Genomic DNA, 20,394 nt, shown 5'->3' on the forward strand with positions numbered 1-20,394 from the left:
CCTCGCCAGCCCCGTGGGAGAGGCATTTCATTCTGTGAAAGCTTCAGCTGCCTCACCTATGCAATGGGAATAATGCCGACCTCGTGTTATACGCTACTGAGAGATCACGGTCAAGACCTCACTTTGTCCGTCTTCCCACCTGTCAAATGGGGTGCCAACACGGCAGTGGTAAGGATTCAATGGAGTCATGCACGTGAAGTGCTTAGTGGAATCCCTGGCACCCAATAAACATTCCAAACGTCTGTCACACTTCCTGGAATCTTAAAGGCCCCAGGAAGTCCCGTATTAGAGCAACCTGTTTAATTCTGGTTAACCTGTCAGACTGCAGAATTCTTTTCTGTTTGTTCCCGAATCACATATGTCCACATTCCACAAAACACATTTGGAAAATGCTGGGCTGGTGATGAGATCGCCTCAGGACTAGACTAGTGATAGTGGCTGGCAAACTTTTTCTATAATGAGCCACATAATAAATCTTTTAGGCTTTGCGGGCCATAGACAGCCTCTGTTGCACATTCTTCTTTTCCTTAACGGCCTTTAAAAATGTAAACACTGTTCTTGGCTCGGGGGCTACACAAAAACAAGCAGTTGCCAAAGGCCAGCTCTGGCCCGTGGGCCATAGTTTGCTGACACCTGATCTAACACGTGCTATTCATGGATGCTCCTGGGGACACCAAAAGGACAGTCATCCAAGACAACGTCCCTACCGAGGCCTTGAGGGGCAACAAGAGGACAGAGGACTTAGTGAACACTCCTGAGCCCCTAACCTAGAGGCCAGAACCTTGCATCTGGCTGACCAGATGCGGCTCTCTAAACCCAACAGGTTGGACCAAAAACTTGCGGGACAAAGCTCTAATGCTTCCCTCAATGACCCTGCTCTTTCAGGGAAAGGTTCTAGAAAATACTAAATACTCCTAAAAAGAGAGAGAAAGGGAGACGGAAAAAGAACACATGCCAGTAAATGACCTAAACCCAGTAAGAACCAGAAGATGCCAGGAGAGCCAGATCACTGATCACCCCAAAACAGACATTCCTTTCTCCCCATCTTAGGGGTGATTCTCACATTCACGGTGAGGCTGGTGGGCACGTTTCAGGGGTGAAGAGTTAGAAGAGGAAACTGGGGCTTGATGAAGAAGGGATGATCAGCTTCCTGAGCTGGTCTCCAGTTAATATGGATCAACAGAAAGGGGGGCCGGGGGGCTGGAGAGAGAGAAGACTTCCCCTCTAGGATGTCCATGACTCTTCACCAAAGTGAAAAGGACAGAGCGTGCACATTCTTGCTTCAGTACAAAGGCCACTACAGATTCCTCTATCTCTTAGCAATCTGACACAGGCGCAGAGCAATGAACCCAACGTAGCTACTAGCCCTAAGCAGAGGCAGGTCATACATTTCTGGATTCTTCTTTTTTTTTTTTTTTTTTTTGTGGGTAGAGGACAAAGGTAGCAGGTGCACACGGGTTACCTGGAGCTGGAATGAGTCATTACCGATTTGACTCGAAGAAGACATCTGTCGGCATTCTCCTAACACCATCGAGGCCATGAACACCACCACAGTGGTTACCAAGGACACCAAGAGGCTCTCTAAGACTCTAGGAAGCAAAGCACAGCTGTTATTACAAGATAAAAAGACACCCCAGTCCTGGGAACTAAAAAGCCACAACCCTGTCTACCCCCAACCTTCACTTCCCCAAAGAGCATGCCCGGCAGCCTCTAGTCAGTCAGCATCTGTGCAGAATTTGTCAGCGACTCACTGCATCCCAGCAAGGCGTATGTAAACAGTGGGTAGCCAGTAACACGGGCTGCTACATCCACATCATCTCTCTCAGAGGAACAAAATGGCCCTCCATTTTAGGTCCCGGGGTGAGAGCCTTCTGACTCTGTCACGTGTCTTAGTGGTGGGGACTCAACCAGCAACCCTGATGTAAGTTAGGCTCAGACTCAGCCTTTTGGCCTGTCTGACAAATAGAGGAGATCTACGACCCCGTCTGTGTTTTCCGTCTGAGACACGAAATCAAAGGTGGCACGGGAAGGAGGGTCAGTTCACACGCTCGCCCTCCTAGGGAGAGGTGGCCCGGTCCACAGGAAGCTCAGGGAGCCACGGCAGGCTGGGGAGGCGACTGCACAGGTACCTGACGAGCTTAGGTTTCGGGTGCACGTTTCGCATACGGTACTTTGCAAGCCTCTTGTTCAGACAGTTGAATGTGGCTCCCAGGAGGCCCCCAATGACCCCCATCACGACGAAGAAACCCAAATCCATAGCTGTCCAGAGATGACATTTTTTATCAGAGTCAGAGCACTGAGAGAAGGGGCAAGGGAGGGAGAGAGAAAAACCATAGTGCCCGTGAGAACAGGGAGGGATAGAAGCAGAGAAGAAAGAAGTAAGAGGCGAGGCTGCTTTCTTTCTACAAGAGCCAATGCGGTGCTGGAAGCCCACCCACGCCAAGCACTGAGCACACACACGAGACTAACGGGGCAGAGATGCCCCACCGGAAGCCATACCTGCCCTTCTGACCACTTCTCTCTGGTACTTAAGAGCGATTTTCATAGGTCAAGTAAAAACAAACACAAAAACAAAAACCAACAACTATGGAAGAAAGGATAAAACCTACCTTAAACTCGCCAAAGTTCAGCAATCCAGGGAGCTGGAAGGAACCCCAACTCCCAAACTGAATCCCAGAACGCAAGAAGTTGAGGGTGAAGGTAGCGGACATGGAACAAAAGAGCTAGGAGAAAAGGGGACGCACGAGAACATTCAGTAGTGACAAGTCCTACTTTCTGCTGGACGCGGCCTCAGGAAACCTACTGCCCTGCATAGAAACCCGCCGTGGGCACACCTCAAGCGTGAGAAAGTGTGAAATCAGGCCGTAAGAAGTATGCATTCAACAGCCTATTGGGAGAGTCTGTTTATTTAGCGCCTATTATGGACTGGATATTGTGCCCTAAAAGGAACAGCAAATACAAGAGGAGGAACACAGTAGTCTGAGGTAGGACGCTAGTAGGGTTCAAGTCCAAGCTCTGCCACTGCCTGCCTCTGACCTCAGCCGGTCTCCCATTGTCACGCCAGACGGCTCATCAACAGAGGACAAGGGCAGTTTGATTTGAGGATGGGGGCATTAATGGGAAAAGTACAGAAAAGTCCAAAGTTTGGAGGTTACGGAGCTAGAGCAAAGGACTTTCTGATACAGTCACCCGTCCTGGTCTCAACCAAATGACAGGTAAACACACCAAGAAAGAGATGTCTAGTTTAATTCGGGGGCGGGAGCGGTTTTAGGTTTAGGAAAAGGTTTTCACTCAAAGTCCTCCTTACCACTTTCCACGTGAGCCCCTGGTTCCAGAAGGATGAGCCCTCCTCCAGACTGAACAGGGTCCCCCCGATGGGAGCCCCGAAAGCTGCAGCAACTCCAGCAGCGGCCCCCGCTGATACAAAGTCCCGCTTGTCTCTGGGGGAGAGAAGACAGACAGGTGGTTTACCCAAAAAAAAAAAGAGTCCTCAGGCCGCAGAAGGCAGTTTTTACTTCCTGGTCCACCAACGTCTTGTGACGTGCAGTCAGGGCTCATGAAGGGCAGGTGTCTGGTGAGGCCGACTCAGCAGCAAATACGGTTTACCTAAGAGCCAAACACACTCCTGAGTCGGAGGGGCTCCCTGACGTCAGTCTGCTCTGAACACGGACTGAGTGCAGACTTTTGTCGGTCACTGCTGAGCCAGGTTCTCACCAGATCTTTCTTCCAGCAAGCCTCAGCATCAGTGAAAAATGTCAAAGTGCTGTTTACATGCAGAGGAGCGGTAACAGTGACCGGCGGGACTCCTGATACGAGAAGATGGACAGCTCTGAACCTGGGCCCCTGATTGCAAGGGCCCAGCAAGGCGTGCAGGTCAGTAACACACACAAATCCCATGGGGCGAAAAAGTACCAGGAAGAGCACCTTGCAACCCACAGAGGCAGCTGACCAAGTACGACATTTTGGAACATAAAACACGTTCTCGACAATATGCCTATGGACTTTCTTGGTCATGTATTTGATACTGGGCTGTCTTCTTCATCGCCTGAGATGGTTCTAGGCCTTAGGTCATGATAAAATAGAAGCCACGATGCCAGCATGGCCCTAGTTGCGTATTCGCAGAAACATTCAAAGCCCCCCCCTTCTCTGATGGTTGGGTTTTCATACCTGTCACTTCGGAAATAGGGAAAGTTAAACTGGATCTTCCGTAAGGAGATGCTCTGAAACTAGAGGAAGGGAAAACAAAGTCAGAGGGGGGCCCACAGGGACCGAGGCCCTGGAAAGTCCCTTTGCTTGAGCACACCCAGCCAGATGTGTTACAAGAAGGAGAAGTCCAGAAGAACAACATGGGGGGGGGGGGGGCGGCGGGGAGGGAAGGCATCATTTTTGGAAAGAACTTCTTTTCCTGCGCCCATATTTCTAGGATCTTTGGAAATGGCATTTAGTGCACAACCAGTCAGGAAGGAAGAGAAGAGGGGTGCCTGGGTGGCTCAGTTAAGCGTCCGACTACTGATTTCAATTTCGGCTCAGGGTTATGGGACTGAGCTCTACGATGTGCTCCGCGCTGACAGCACGGGATTCTCTCCCTGCCCCTCTCCCACTCACGTGCGCACACACATGTGCGTGCACGTGTTCTCATGTTCTCTCTCTCAAGATAAATAAATCTTAAAAAAAAAAAGAAAGAAAGCAAAGCAAAAGGGGAAACTGCTGAGCAAAAGGAGGACGTGAAAGCTGCAGCAGAAGACAAAATAGGCTCTGCTCAGGGGAGGTCAGTAAGAAAGGGGCCGGGAGAGCCATCCTCCAACGTGTCCAGCAAATTCTCAGGCTGCTGCCCCCCAGCCCTCGCCTGGCCTCCTCCCCCCGTCTCCGCTCACTCCTGGGAGGCCAGGATGAGCACTTGATGTGAAGGAGACGATGCAGTAGCAAGAGAGAGACCAGAAGATGGGCTCGGACAACCCACAGCCACAGCGACTCTTCCCTCAGAGCACGAGGGCTGTCTACAAGGAAACACAGACTTCTCCAATTCGCAGCTGGGGAATCCAGAAAAAGCGTGAGAAGCGGGAGCTCTGGCGTCCCGAGCCAGCTGCTCAGTTCCCTCAAATGCGAATGGGGATGGCTGAGGCCAACCAAACCCTTGAGGCGGCTTGAAAGAAGAAAGAAGTCGGTATATGGAGAGTCTGGCCCAGAGGGCACTCAGCAGACAGCGGCTGCTACCTTTCCTGTGCTACCCCAAAGGGGGTCGGCACAGACCTGGGCCTGAGACCGCCTCGGTCAATGCCTCCAGCCTCTTCAGGTTTGGCAGCATGTAGATGACCCATCAAGCCCCTGGACGTGCAGGTGCTCGGCGATGGCTATGGGTGCACCAGGTGACTTTCATTCGAACAGAATGTCCCATGGCTGCTCCGGGCACTCAGCAGGGCCTTGTTAAAACCTCGAGGTACCAGTTACCCACTCTCCTGGATGACAGGACGGTTTCCACCTCGACCCAAACTGACATCTGATTCCAAAGCCACGTTAGGTGCTCCCGACGAATTGGTTATCAACTTAACCATGGATGTGCCCCTGCCCAGGGGCCCGCTGGGAGGGATGTATCGTCCCAGCCCATCAACTCTCACCTGAGGCAGGCCAGCTCCCACCACTGCTCCACTGTGGATCATGGGGCCTTCCTTCCCCACAAAGAGCCCTGGGAACAGGTGGAAAAGGGGAGACCATCAGTCAGCACAGACACCCCACTTGGTTAGGAGACCTTTGTTATGTAGACTTTTCTCTTGACAGCCGTGCAACAGAGATGAGTATATGACTTTGTAAGAGAGTCAAATTCCCATCAAATAAGAGAAAATACTCTTTAAATTGAGGTGTCAGAAAACTATAGTCTGTAGGCCAAGATAGATTCAATGTCTGTTTCTACAGCCTGGGAGCTAAAAATGGTTTTTACATTCTTTTTTTTTTCCTTAAAGATTTTATTTTTAAGCAATCTCTACACCCAACATGGGGCTCGAACTCACAACTCCGAGGTCAAGAGTTATGCACTCCACCGACTGAGCCAGCCAGGTGCCCCTGGTTTTTACATCCTTACATGGATCTATTTCAAATGGTTATAGAGGTTTAAGTACATACATAACATCTCCCCTTTTGTCTCTTGGCCCATAAAGCCTAAAATATTTACTGTCTGGTTGTTTACACAAAAAACTTGCTGACTTTGCTAAAAGCCAACTCCATGGACCAACTAGATGGTCACACTACTCCAAAACTAAATGTGTTTGTCACATATCTCTGGTAACTTCCTAACGTGTCTACATTTAAAACAATGACTTACCAAGAAACAGTGCAGGGGTCAGAGGGCAGGCCCTTCAAATCCAGATCGACTTAATTTACGTACATGATGCTTCTTGTTATCTTCACCCCCTGAATACTTGGAAGGATAAAAGTCAGAAAGAGCTTCCTTACCTCCAGCCACACTGAACAGCACTCCAAAGACTTTGCAGAGCAGGGTTCGGAGACGGACAATTCCGGGCACCTTCACACCGTTCAGGTAGCATTTGATTTCGGGTATTCCAGAACCTGCTGCCACTGGCTGAGGGGGGAGAGTAGGACACCCGTAAACTCAAAATCCATTGGTCCTATGGCTTACTGGCAACAGCCTCACTACCAAGGTGTGGGGGGGGTGGGGGGGTGGGGCTGCCCTTCATTCGCATCAGCATCACCCGGTGGGCCCCACCCTGAGTTTCTGACTCAGCAGGTCTGAGGGGAAACCGAAACAGCTGCATTCCTATCAGGTTCTGGTGAGTCAGCATCACCTGGGAAACTTGCATCTGCCAATGCAGACATTCGCCTTCCAGAGACTCCGATCTCATTCATTTGAGCCGGGTATCTGCCATTTTTAAAGTTAGTTTAAAGTCATTTTTTAAAGTCCCCCAGGTGACTCTAATGTGCTGCCACGGTTGAGAACCACCCTCCTAATCTGGACTTTTCCTCTGTAATCTCACCAGAGGCTGAAACCTTTACTTTCAGAAACAACTCTTAAGTGTAGGAGGGGCCACTTTCTGCCGGAACTTACATTTCTAAGTCTGATTCAGCTTCCCGGCATTTCCAGCAGTGGACACGAAAGAATCCGAAACTTCGTTAGCAAAAAGGCAACACCCACACCACCTCACCTCAATCAGGACGAGAAGGCTTGCCAGGAAGACAAAGGTCAAGTTGAAACCCAAGAGCTCGAGGAGGGACAGGGCAAGGCACCCTTTCTGGCTGCATTCCTCCACAGCTACAGAACCAGGGTTAAGGAAAACATGCTCCGCCAGTCAAGGGCGTTCCCACCATCACCTGAAATGGTGCGGTGTCCCTTCCTCTAAGACGTAGTGGCTGTTCCCTGTGCATCTTCCTGTTCTCCATACGTGAACTTAAAAAAAAGGAAACTGCCTGAGATGTCTTCTACATGAGGGGCCATTTTTTTTTTTTTTTTTTTTCAACGTTTTTTATTTATTTTTGGGACAGAGAGAGACAGAGCATGAACGGGGGAGGGGCAGAGAGAGAGAGGGAGACACAGAATCGGAAACAGGCTCCAGGCTCCGAGCCATCAGCCCAGAGCCCGACGCGGGGCTCGAACTCACGGACCGCGAGATCGTGACCTGGCTGAAGTCGGACGCTTAACCGACTGCGCCACCCAGGCGCCCCTTTTTTATTTTTATTTATTTTTTTTTTTGAGGGGCCATTTTTAAATTATGAAATAGTGATGGGGAGAACAAAGGCAAAAGGAATGTAGAAAAACTCAAATAACCTTACAACTTGCAGCCCATCGACAAATACTTGAGGTGGTACAGTGATTGCCCTCCAGGAGCTCAAATGTCTGACCCTTAATGCTCCCGGCAAAGGGCAACTTTAGTGTGACATTTGCTCGACCTCCGGGATCCTCAGTCTTCTTTAACATACGAAAATCCCTTTGGAAACTTCTTTTATCTGAACTCCCAACCCAAGGTTTATGTTAGCAATCATCCTTCAAACATACGGCCCACTGATAACACATCTGAAGGGTTCCACGACAAAGATTTTACTGGACAATGGTAAATAACCTTATCTTAACAGCAGCTAGCCTCTCAAGGCCCTGGAAACCTTGCTTCCAAATTCCTTAAAGACTTAACGCAAAAAAAAAAAAAAAAAAAAAAAAAAAAAAAAAGACTTAACACTATCCTTGACCCCCTCCCAACTTAAAAGTATATAATCACTCACTCCTCACAATCCTGGGGCAGCTCTTTCTGCCCATGGCTCCTGTCCCTGTGCTTTAATAAGACCACCTTTTTTTGCACCGAAAACGTCGCAGGAATCTTTCTTGACCATTCACTCCCGGACCCCAACATTTCACATCAACACTTCACTTTATAAAAAGTAACAAACACCCTTCCCACCCCCCTCCATCCTTACTTTAACAAATCCTGAATTTGCTCCAGGTTATTTTTTTAATTAAAATATTAGATACCATTAAAAAAAAAATCCTTTGTTTCCCTCCCTCTCTCCCCTCAGAGAAACCACTAACCTGAAATTATTGTGTCTTTCTGTGTTTTTATACGTAGCCGTATCGTAGTATATGTTTCTAAAACTAAAATAATGGGATTGCACTTCATACACATTCTACAATTTCCTCTTTTCTCTTCTTCAACATCAAGTTTTTGAGAATTAGTCATGTTGATATATACGGCGCTGGTCCATTCATTGTAAATTCTGCGTAAAATCACACCATACGAACCACTGTACGATGGTACCATTGTAGTGGTACAATGTTTCCATTCTCCCACCTGGTGTGGTTTCACCTTTCTGCAATCACAAAGCTGTTATGAACGGGTACGTACATGTCCCAGGTCCAAGGTCTGCAGGAAAAAGCGGGATTCAGGAGTTGCTGTCTATTTGGCTGGCATTTCCCTGGTTAGTGGTGAGGGGAACCCTTTCCCCAGGTTTATTTACTGACCATTCAATTTTCCTCTTCTGAGAATTGCCTGTTTGCTCCTTTGCTCATTTTTCTATTAGGCTTTTTCCTTACCGAGTTGCAGCTCTTCCTGTGTTCCAGATACGAATTGCTTGCCTCTTAAATGTATGGTGAACCACCTCTCCTAGGCTGTGGACTCGTTTTCCATTTTGTTTATGGTGTTTTATTGTTGTGGTTTGAGGTTTTTTGTTTGCATGAAAAACAAACTCGGGTGCTTGGGTGGCTCAGTCGGTTAAGCATCTGACTTCGGCTCAGGTCATGATCTCACGGTTTGTGAGTTTGAGCCCTGTGGCGGGCTCTGTGCTGACAGCTCAGAGCCTGGAGCCTGCTTCTGATTCTGTGTCTTCCTCTCCCTCTGCCCCTCCCCTGCTTGCACTCTGTCTCTCCAAACTAAATAAACGTTAAAAAATTTTTTTAAAAAAAGAAAGAAAAACAAACTTACTTTGCTGTGGTCAAGTTTATTGATCTTTTTCCCTTTCACTCTGTGCCTCCTGGAGTTTTAAGAAATTATTCCCTACTCTTGACATCACGTGGTCTCTTCAAGTTTTGTTTTGCTTATTTACATCTTCAATCCATCTGGAATTAATATACAGTGCAAAGTAGGAATCTATATTTTTCCAGATGGATAACCAGTGTCCCAGCATCTTTTGTTAAATTATCTATCTCTTCCTCACAGACTTACAACATTAACTCTGTCATTCACCATACCTCTCTACATGTGCAAGCTAATTTCTGCTTCTGTTACCTTCCGTTGGCCTAACTGGGAATTCCTGCACCAATATGACATGGTTTCAGTTACTATATCTTAAATTATGCAAGCCTTCACGTTGAGTAGGACAAGTTCCCCCTGCTTCTTCAAAACTGTCTCGACCACCTTTGGCCCTTTACTCTTTCCAACAAATTTAGGAAGAGAATTTTCCAGTTCCTCGAAAACTCTACTGGAATTGTGACTGGAACACACTGAATTTACAGATGATTGGGAAGAGCAGGCATCTTTGTGGGATCTGTGTCTTACCAACCTGAACACGAGTCTCTATCAAATTCTTCCTCCTGTGTCCTTCAATGATCATTGAAAAACTTAAGCTGAATGGCTAATAAAAACTCTTCAACAGGCCCTGTCTACTGTTCTTAGGTAAGAGAGCAAAGTCAGAGACTGCTGACATCTGGGAATGCCAAGAACCGGGAAAAGGATACAGGTCTGAACCACTCCAAACTTGAGCTGGCTGAAGAGGCGCACGAAAAAGTCCACAAAGAGACCCACCTGTGAAGAGCAAGCAAACCGTCACACAGCTTTTCCCCCCCGGGGCGCAGGTACTTTGCTCAGATGCTGGGATGACCCCCTGGCCTTTCCTGGTTGGCACTTGCACCCGTGTTACCAACAGGCAATGCAGAAACAGGTTTCCTGTTAGGGACTCTGACTCTCCAGGAGATTCCCTGCCAGCCTGGCCCCACCGCCTCTCCAAAGAACAAAGGATGGGGGCATAGCTCTGCCAAGACAAGGAGAGTAAAACAAAGAGGGAAAAGGATGCCGGAAAAGACGTGAAACCGAGGAAGGCCATCCTGTGACTACAGTAATATCCAGAATCGTGGACTGCTCAGCATGTTCTAAAGGCAGTTTCAGATGAAGAATTCCAGTCATATCTTCAGTGATGCTTAGCTAAGTATATAGCTTAGGATGTAACTTTGAAAAACAACATTTACTCAGGTGTGTATGGAAAAGCTCCACCAACCAGTCCATGTTAAGCCCCAAGTCTCGGCTCGGGGCTTAAAGGAGAACTTCAGGAAAGGTTTATGATTCGGTGGATTCAGGATCAAAGGCTTCATGCCTTTGACTCTGGCCTTCCCTCAAGCCAACGCCTGGAGGCTTTCAAGTACTGCAGCAGATACCGTGACAGATCTAAGGATAAGAGAGCCAAGCAGTAACAAGGGCTGGTTGCTAGGCTATAAAGGCAAGTCTGCCTTCCAATAACACGAAGGTACGTGGTATAGTTGCTGGTACCGGTAAATGGCAGCTCAAAGGAGTTTGATATGAAAGTAGCAGAAAGACTAAACATGTAGATGCTTATTGCCGGGAAATTTGCAACCAGAAACATACACAACAAAGTAGACACTCTAAAATTTCAGTAAAACAATTCGGTCAACCCAAGTTCCCCCCACATCGGCATCCATCAGAATGTCACTAAAGAGGCCTTCTGAGTGCCGTCTGTCTTAACTAGTAAGATGGTCCTTGGCCTCTGAGTTTACTACAGTAAAAATTTGACAAGCGCCAGAAAAATAAAAATTGATCATAGCCTTTGTGGGTACGTTACATTAAACACATGTTTGCATTTTATGGGTATATCATACAGAGTCGAGGTGAGACTTGTAGTCATTCCAGAGAGATAAACAGGCTGCTGCTTAGGAATACTTATAACCCCAGTCCTGGACTGAACGTTTGCATCCCCCCTCCCCCCAAATTCATCTGGTGAAATTCTAGCCCCCATTGTGATGACCTTAGGAGATGGGGCCTTTTGGGTGGTTTAAGTAAGTCCTGAGCAACCCTCGTGAATAAGGTTAGTAGTCTTATAAAAGAACCCACAGAGCTCTTGCCCCCTTCTGCCCTGTGAGGACACAACCAGGAGCCAGGAAGCCCAGGACACAGATCTGTTGGTACCATTGATCTTGAACTTCCTGGCTTCCAGGACCGTGAGATATAAACACCTGTCGTTTAAATCCCTGCAAGTCGGTGTTTTTATTATAGGATAAAAGGCAGCCCTGATGGAGGAAGACTGCCTATTCTAACACTGTACTGATGGCAAATCATATCTGACATCTCATTTTGACTGTCTGCTGACTTTTCCAGTTTCTCTTCCCCAGCTTTAAGTGTGGTTAGGTCAGCAGTTGGGATTCCAGGCCTTGTGCTACTACTCAAGTTTGGCAGTGTTTCATAATCTTTTCTGGTCTGTGATTCACGTACGAGCAAGCCGACCCCAGGCCCCTGTGCATTCAGGCATGTTCCTCCACCCACAGCCACCAGCTCTACCTTCTAGATAAAACAAGCCACGTGCAGGGAAGCAGCCCAGGACAATAAATTCACGGAGGTCTACGGTGTCCTGCTTATGGGCACGCCATACTAAAGGAAAGGGTACAACGGTAGGTTTTGTTCCACTACTTTGCTTTTTCCCTACAGAGTGACCTCAAATTCCACTCAGTACTCTCCCCACTATGTCTGCCTGACGGGACAATGCCCTGTTACGACAGCTTGGTCCTAACCAAGCCTTTGAGTGCTTTAAAGAGTACCAGTGATGTCTGGTTCACTTTCATAAAGAGAAAAACAAGACATGAAAACGGTGTCAGGATTATTATTTGGGGGCGGGGGAGAAAAACAGAAAAGGTGGTCTCTGTTATCATGACAAATGACTTGCCCTCTGACCTCTGCCACCCCTCTGGCCCGCCACGTCCCCACGCCCCCGCCTGCTCACCAGCCCAGTGCAGACTCCAATGGCAAACACCATCATCCACTTCACGGCTTCATACCTGCGACCCTTCTGTTCACACAGAGAAAGACAAGCTCAGTTCGTTATACGGTTTTGTTAGCAGCAAGGAAGGAACACATCTTGGCCAATCAGGGTCAGGCTAGATTCCACAGGGACAGCAAGCACGGTAACGGCATTTGCTATAGCAGGTGCTTTACAAGGCTAGAAGGATATACTGTAAGAGGCTGGGCCAGGTACACTGGCTGTGGGTACTGTGGTTGACAGGGTGAAGGTTTCAGGAGTAAATGCAGATATCTCACGAAAGGGGCTAAAAGCCACGGGAGTAAGGCTATTCACAGGGGCATTTAGATGGGAAAAAGAAGCTACTGTGAGATCTCTCCAGTCCCAAGAAATCAATAAGGGATTCACCTTATTGTCCATGGTCTCCAAAACTTCCAGGTAAGGGTCATTGATACAGCGATCATAATCCAAACTCTGAAAGACAAACGGGAGTAAGAAAAGTCACAAGACAGGAACAATTACCGAAACCTGGAAAATAAAGCTCTAGGTTCCTGCTACTCCAAGTGTGGACGGGTAGGGCAGTGGGTCTGTAGCACCGGGGGGGGGGGGGGGGGGGGGCGAGCTGGTTAGAAGTGCAGCATCTCAGACCTTTGATCTGTCACATCAGAATTGGTGCTGGACGTGCACGAACGTTCCAGCAGCATGGCTACAGACTCCCGCTGTGGGAAAAGCGTTCGATTACCTACCTTTAAACATCCTGCTTCTGCAAAACATGAAGAGACCTCTGGCTATCAGTGTTACCCAACTTATCCCACTACATCCACTAACCAGAACCAAATTCATTTAGAGAATCAGTTAATTACAAGTGTCTTCAGTAGTCAGCTTCCATGAGAGAGAGGTTAGTCACGAGACGAACCAACGTGCAAGGTATTTTAAAAAGCAACTTTCAGCTTATGTTGGGAAGAGGCACAGATTCAGCACAGCTCCTAAAACTGCATCGACAGCAGTGTTCCTTAAACTGAGCTATTCTGCAACACGGCTATTCTGCAACAAATCTGTGTGTGTGCCAGAGGCATCTTGAGAAACAACTCAAAGGAACTAATTTTATTTCTTCTATGTTTTGTAAGAGAAGCAGCAGTCTGACAACAAAGGAAATGATGTGTTTTGTGTTCTCTCCTTCCTAAACCTGTTGCTACCTACGCATAGGCTGGTGAACAAGCTGGACGCTGGCCCGGTAGCCACACTCCCACGACAAGAGTCAGCAGTCAGCCAAACACAGGTGTGACACGTGACAATTTATTCCATCCATACGTATCCCCAAAGTCCAAATCCCTTTTTTAAAAGGGTCCTGGGGCATCGACAGGCAACGTAGTAAATCGATGATCCAACATCCAAATATGGAAGACTACATAACCATAATTATGATAGGTCTCCACAGACGGATGTGGAAAATGTATAGAAGTTATTAAGTAAAAGAAAATGCAAAGTACACAAACAGAGCCAGATGCAGAATGAAATATATAATATGATCCTGTTTTGATGACACAAAATTAAGATTATTTGAATGTCAGCAGATAATGCCAGACATCTGGGAAAACTTAAAAAAAATTTTTTTTAAAGCTTATTTATTTTTTGAGAGAGAGAGAGAGAGAGAGAGAGAGAGGCGCAGAAAGGGGTAGAGAGAGAGGGAGAGAGACAGACTCCCAAGCAAACTCCACACTGTCAGCACAGAGCCTGATGTTGGGCTTGAACGCATGAGCTGTGAGATCATGACCTAAGCTGAAATCAAGCTGGCTGCTTAACCGACTGAGCCACCCAAGCACCCCTGGGAAAACTGTTAACAATGCATATCTCTGAGGTGGCTGTTCACATCTGGGTGTTGTTTGAAATTCTCACATGTACTTTTTATATTTAAAAAAGACGTTCTTTTTTCTGATTACGAAACAAAATACCGCAGTAGGTAAAAAATACTTCTGCCAGGAAATGGACTCATCTGTGAATGATGAGGATGTGTATGTATTTAGTGATTACATATATATAACATACTATACGTGTAATACAGTTGACCCTGTAACACTGATTTGCACTGAGCAAATACACTTGTACACGGATTTTTTTCAAAAAATACAGTACAGTACTGTAAATGTATTTTCTCTTTTTTCTTAACGTTTTCTTTTCTCTAACTTACTCTATTGTAAGAATACAGCATATGATACACGTTACATACAAATTATGGGTTAACTGACTTTATGTTATCAGTAAGGCCAACAGTAGACTATTAGTAGAAAGTTTTGGAGAGTCAAAAAGTTATATGTAGATTTTTTTACTGTGCAAGGGGTGGGATATAGAATATGTGCGCGTAATACATACATATTTATATGTATTTTATATACATACATATAAATATATATGTACATTAAAAAAAAAAAAGTTAAGGTTATATCACATTCCAGGAACAAACAGGGAAAAAATGTTGAAAAATACGAATGTCCTTCATACCAAACATATAGAGAAATTGCCAGCCAATTATGTGCTTCATGGTTTGTTTAATAATGCTATGGCTTCATAAACATTTAAGAGGTTTTTCAGATGTCCAGAACAGGTAAATCTCTAGAGACAGAAAGTAGACTAGTGGTTGTTTAGGGTGAGGGTCAAGGTCAAGGGGAGTGAGCAGTGACCAATAATGGGTACAGGGTTCCCTGTTGGGGTGATGAAAATGTTCTAAAAGTGATCTGGTGATGGTGGCACAATTCGGCGAATATACTACAAAAACCACTCCATCATATACTTTAGATGGATAAACTGTATAGACTATGAGTTATAAGAACAATAAAACTGTTAAAAGGGACATTTTGAAAACAATTCTAACACCAGGACATCGATCTTTTCTTTTTTTAAAATTGAGTTTGACACTTTGTTAAGTACGTACCAATGGACTAGATAATTTATTCATTAAAACGAGATATCGTTTACTTCTCTTTTGTGACAACGAACTTCCTTTTATTTCTGCTGTATTCTGCTCTTGGGTCGGGGGTGGGGGGCTAACAACTTAAAATAAATTTTAATGTTTACATTTTTGAGAGAGAGAGAGAGATAGTACACGTGTGCACGTGAACAGGGGAGGGCATAGAGAAAGGGGGACAGAGGATCTGAAGTGGGCTCTGTGCTGACAGCAGAGAGCCCAATGTGGGGCTTGAACTCACGAACCATGAGATCATGGCCTGAGCTGAAGTCGGATGCTTAACTGACTAAGCCACCCAGGCGCCTCAACTTTTTTTTTTTTTTTTTTAATAAAATGTGTATAGGTGTCCTGCTGCCCAAGGTTATAAGCAAAATGGTATACAGCCACGGTGGGGGGAGCGGGGGAAGAGGGCAAGTGGGGCTGAAAGGCAGCCCACGTTCCACCAACAAGAAGCACTTTCAATGGGTCTTGAGCTAGAGGAGCTGCTGTGGCCCAGAGGGAGAGGCCTTTTATTCTAAATCCTCTGCTCTGAGGGGTGCCGTTCCCTAATTCAGAACAGCAATAGAGGGTCTGTGACCAGCATGAAACATCACTGTCTGTTAACAGACTCATCCCACAGATGAACCATCCAGTTCAAGAAAGGATGTCAAAACAGCAATCCTAACATCTTGTAAGACCCCCAACTTATCAAAGAAATTAGTCAAGTAGGTGTAATGAACTCTTAGTGAGGCAGGAAGGAGAAGGAGCACATTTTAGAAAGATTTTCAAAAGAAGGGTTTTCTAGTTGATCCCTAATAAAATCTGAGCAGACTTTTCTGATTAAGCGTCCAGCTAAATTTGCTCTTATGCAAGGCAAATGTTCTCAAGAAGCTCATCCTTGAAGATAGTTAATTGAGAAATATTAATGACTCACATGAAAGAACATTAACCCATAACATTTACATAAATATGCATATCAGGTGAAAGTAAACGCATTACAAATGTAAGTGCAATTTAGTAAAAGGAGAGGAGGCTTGGGAATAGCAGGATCAATGGAGCAGAGAAACCATGGTGAGTTCCAGGGGGGTAGATGAAGGCTGCCAGAAAGTTCCAGTCATGGTCACACATTCAGGGTGACATCACTGGGCTCAGTGAGGGAATGTAAGGTGACAGCGCAATATGGGGCTTCTTATACTAATTGTTGCAAACCTCTCGACAGTGTGCACGGACACAAATATTTTAGAAATATGGGAAAACACATCAGTAGATGTGTGCACAGTAGATACTGTGCTTTTTTATTTTGATTCATGAAAAGCATTCCCGTCAGTGTAGCATATACCACGGTGGTGCAACTGGCAAATGCCAGAGTCCTAAAATTATTCTGTCAACTGCAAGGGAAGAAAAAGATGAAGGAGAGACCTACAGATTAAAAAAAATTTAGAAGGAGGGCACCTGGTGGGCTTGTGACCCTTGACCTTGGGGTTGCAAGTTTGAGCCCCACACTGGGAGTAGAGATTACTTAAAAAAAAAAAAAAAAAAAAAAAGTTTAAAAATACCTTAAAAGATAATCAAACAAATGCAATGTGAGGACCTTATTTGGAACTGGGTTCAAACAAACTGTTAAAAAATTATATGACATTTATCAGACAACTGACAAATTTGAACACTGGACATTTAATATCAAGGCATTATTGTTAAATTCTTAGGTATGAACATGATATCCTATTTTGCTAAAAAAAAAATCCCTGGGGCGCCTGAGTGGCTCAGTAGGTTAAATGTCCTACTTTGGCTCAGGTCATGTTCTCACAGTTTGTTAGTGTGAACCCCGTGTCGGGCTCTGTGCTGACAGCTTGGAGCCTGGAGCCTGCTTCAGGTTCTGTGTCTCCCTCTCCCTCTGCTCCTCCCCGCTCATACTCTGCACCTCTCTCCCTCTCTCTCAAAAATAAATAAACATTAAAAAAACAAAAACAAAAACCTTATCCTCTACAGATGCATGTTGAATTATTTATGGGTGAAATAATGTGATGGGTAGAATTTTCTCCAAAATAATAAGGGAAGGGGAAGAGGATGGGAGCCAGATGAAACAAGGTTGGGCAGGAGTTGAATGCTGAAACTATATGATGAGTACAAGGGATTTCAATATACTATCCTGTCCATTTTTCTCTATGTTTGAAATTCTCTATAATGAAAGGTTTTTTTGAAATTCCATGTTATACTAATAAATCCTATTAGCTGTACTAAATTCTACAGCAAAAGATAAAATGTTAAAAAGAAAACTAGTCTGTTAGTGCCCTAAAATATTGAACTTTTAGTCTATGTGACATTTAAAAAAATTTTTTTTAATGTTTATTTATTTTTGAGAGAGAGACAGAGCATGAGTGGGGGAGGGGCAGAGAGCGAGGGAGACACAGAATCTGAAGCACACTCCAGGCTCTGAGCTGTCAGCACAGAGCCTGACTCAGGGCTCGAACTCACAAATCATGAGATCATGACCTGAGCCGAAGTCGGACACTTAACCGACTGAGCCACCCAGGCACCCCTATGTGACATTTTTAAAAAAGCGTTATACATGCATGATTAATTACACTTCTTAGAATTGCTTAAGGAAGCGATTAAAAATGAACAAGAAAGGATAGTCAAGACTATACAGTTCATCCTATAAAAAAATCAAATTAAATAAATTGTGGCTTAATAAAAAATATTTGTCTATTTATTTATTTATTTATTTATTTTTTGTTTTTTATTTATTTTTGGGACAGAGAGAGACAGAGCATGAACGGGGGAGGGGCAGAGAGAGAGGGAGACACAGAATCGGAAACAGGCTCCAGGCTCTGAGCCATCAGCCCAGAGCCCGACGCGGGGCTCGAACTCACGGACCGCGAGATCGTGACCTGGCTGAAGTCGGACGCTTAACCGACTGCGCCACCCAGGCGCCCCAAAAATATTTGTCTATTTAAAAAGATACTGTAGGAAAGTACTTAGCAATACGAAAGTTGTTTTCAAGTTGGGGGAAAACATGTTAAAATAGTACATGTAGTAAAAATCACACTTGTTACTTAAAAAAAGCAGGAATGGGAACATGGAAAAGGACATTCAGTCAGGTTAATGGTCATCTTTTAATGAACAGGGTTATGGGTTTTTCTCTAGCTTCTTTTTGTAAACAGTTTAAGAATTCTCCATCACAACCAAGGCTTGTTTTTGTTATTTCAAAAATCAGACACATTATCGTAAACGGATTAAATGATAAAGAGGTGTATTTGTTTGGTTTTACTCCAGCAGCACTGGCCTTACTAAACACACACACACACACACACACACACACACACACACACACACACAAAATCCCATACTTGAAACAAGGACTATAATTAAGAGCACTTCAGAAAAAAGTTCCTTGGGCAGGAAACAATCATCTATCTGAAAACGAAGTTCTCTCAGAAGAGAAGCACACACTCCTGTCCCACACCTGTTATGAACACACACTATCAGTGGCTTTGACTCTGGGTCTCTAGCTGTAAGAGCAAATAGTTAACAGCAAACATATTCTATCCAGGTTAAGGTACCATAGACCCGTGAATGCATGGAGACATACCCAGACCCTGTTTTGGGGTCATGGTGAGAAAAGGACTTGTTAAACAGCTCGTTTCTCGAGAGAGAGAGACACATGACCTCTTCTTACCCATTCACTCCCTGGGAGAGACAAAGAGCATTCTCACTGAAATCCTAATGTTTCCGTCGGAAGTGACCAGGTCACTCACTGCTTTTGTTACCCAAGACAGCATCTAAGAATCTCACCTCATAGTCTTTCCTTGGAAGGATCTCATCCTCCTCCTCCTGTGTTTCTCCAAGGATGGTCTAGAAAAACAGATCCACAAAAGCAAGACTCTTTTAACGGTTAAAAGTAAAAAGAGACAGAAGTATTTACGGAAATTTGTTGCTAATTTCCAAATCGTCTCGAACTATTACCAAATGGGAACAAGACCTCAAAAAAAAAAAAAAAAAAACAAAAACCACTTTTGGGATAGGGGGTGTTGTGGGTGGCAATCTACGGTCATCCAGCTGAGCTCTTTGTTTCTATTGATGTGTTCTTCAAATAACGATTTCAGGACACCTCAAAGATGTCCCTTGCCAGCTAAAGGGGGAAAAAAATCAGGTTCCATCTGACAATGTGGCGAATCTGAAAACAGAAGGGACCTGTCAACTCTGGGACACAGCAACTCAAGTCTTCCCAGGGTGCTTTGCAGAGGGAAGCTGGATTATCAATGACCCAGAAAAGGTGAGGGATACGGTGAGAAAGGGCTGGGGAAACTAAGCCAGCTGCATGATAAGCACAAAGTCCAGTGAAGGGGCTCATTCTGAAAACGCTGGTTTCATTCAAAACTCTTTTCACATGGAAATAAAAGAAAACACGGAGGGGATTAACTGGAGCGGGCCTGGATATTCCCTCAGATTCCAGGGAGGGGTTATGAGAAAAGACCCCAGACTTGGGCACGTGAAGCCCGGCAGATGCTTCGAGAGCTTAGGATGCAGTCCCCAGACCCCACCCGCTGCCACCTGAGGCCCCAGCGCGGCTCGGCCCCACCCCCCCGGCAACGCCTCTCGCCATCCCTTGGCAACCGCCCCCTCCCCAGGCGGGCTCCGCCCGCTCCTTACCAGCTCCTCGGGGGTGCGGGTCTCACGCTCACCGCAGCAGCAGCACCACCTGCAGCAGCAGCACAGGGACCCCCTGCACCCCGCCATCTCCCTCCTTCACTGCCACTCCGGAACCCTCCACCGACCCCCTCCCACCCAGAATCCGCGCCTCACGTGACTGGCCCCGACAGTGTCACGTGGCCCTCTCGAGCTTGGGACCGAGACAGGGAGTGGCTGCAGACGGGTGGGGCGAGGGCCCGCGTCACATGACGGTGGAGGGACCACTTCCAAAGAGACCTCTGGGCGCGGCCATATTGGGGAAGGAGCTTCCGGTCTCCCGCACGGATGTTTTCCGCCCTCTCGTCCCGCCT

At 46.0% G+C, this 20,394-nt stretch overlaps 1 protein-coding gene across 2 annotated transcripts in view; it reads right to left on the reverse strand.

Annotated features, from left to right (window-relative positions):
- The window catches only part of CLCN6 (chloride voltage-gated channel 6), a 32,933-nt gene extending 12,679 nt beyond the window's left edge, over positions 1 to 20,254 (reverse strand). For both annotated transcript variants that reach the window (XR_009258409.1, XM_058719055.1), the window contains exons 1-13: positions 20,045 to 20,254; positions 19,187 to 19,246; positions 12,859 to 12,924; positions 12,436 to 12,501; positions 10,169 to 10,235; positions 7,155 to 7,261; positions 6,448 to 6,574; positions 5,616 to 5,683; positions 4,168 to 4,226; positions 3,308 to 3,440; positions 2,610 to 2,723; positions 2,130 to 2,296; positions 1,463 to 1,589 (exon numbers count right to left, since the gene is read on the reverse strand). Coding sequence is in view for 1 of the 2 variants with exons in the window: in XM_058719055.1 (XP_058575038.1) it covers positions 1,463 to 1,589; positions 2,130 to 2,296; positions 2,610 to 2,723; positions 3,308 to 3,440; positions 4,168 to 4,226; positions 5,616 to 5,683; positions 6,448 to 6,574; positions 7,155 to 7,261; positions 10,169 to 10,235; positions 12,436 to 12,501; positions 12,859 to 12,924; positions 19,187 to 19,246; positions 20,045 to 20,131 (1,248 nt within the window). In the remaining variant the exon portion in view is untranslated. The remainder of the gene's footprint in view (positions 1 to 1,462; positions 1,590 to 2,129; positions 2,297 to 2,609; positions 2,724 to 3,307; positions 3,441 to 4,167; positions 4,227 to 5,615; positions 5,684 to 6,447; positions 6,575 to 7,154; positions 7,262 to 10,168; positions 10,236 to 12,435; positions 12,502 to 12,858; positions 12,925 to 19,186; positions 19,247 to 20,044) is intronic.
- Between the last annotated feature and the right edge of the window lie 140 nt (positions 20,255 to 20,394).

The sequence above is a fragment of the Neofelis nebulosa genome, chromosome 2, assembly GCF_028018385.1.
Source record: "Neofelis nebulosa isolate mNeoNeb1 chromosome 2, mNeoNeb1.pri, whole genome shotgun sequence".
NCBI lineage: Eukaryota > Metazoa > Chordata > Mammalia > Carnivora > Felidae > Neofelis > Neofelis nebulosa.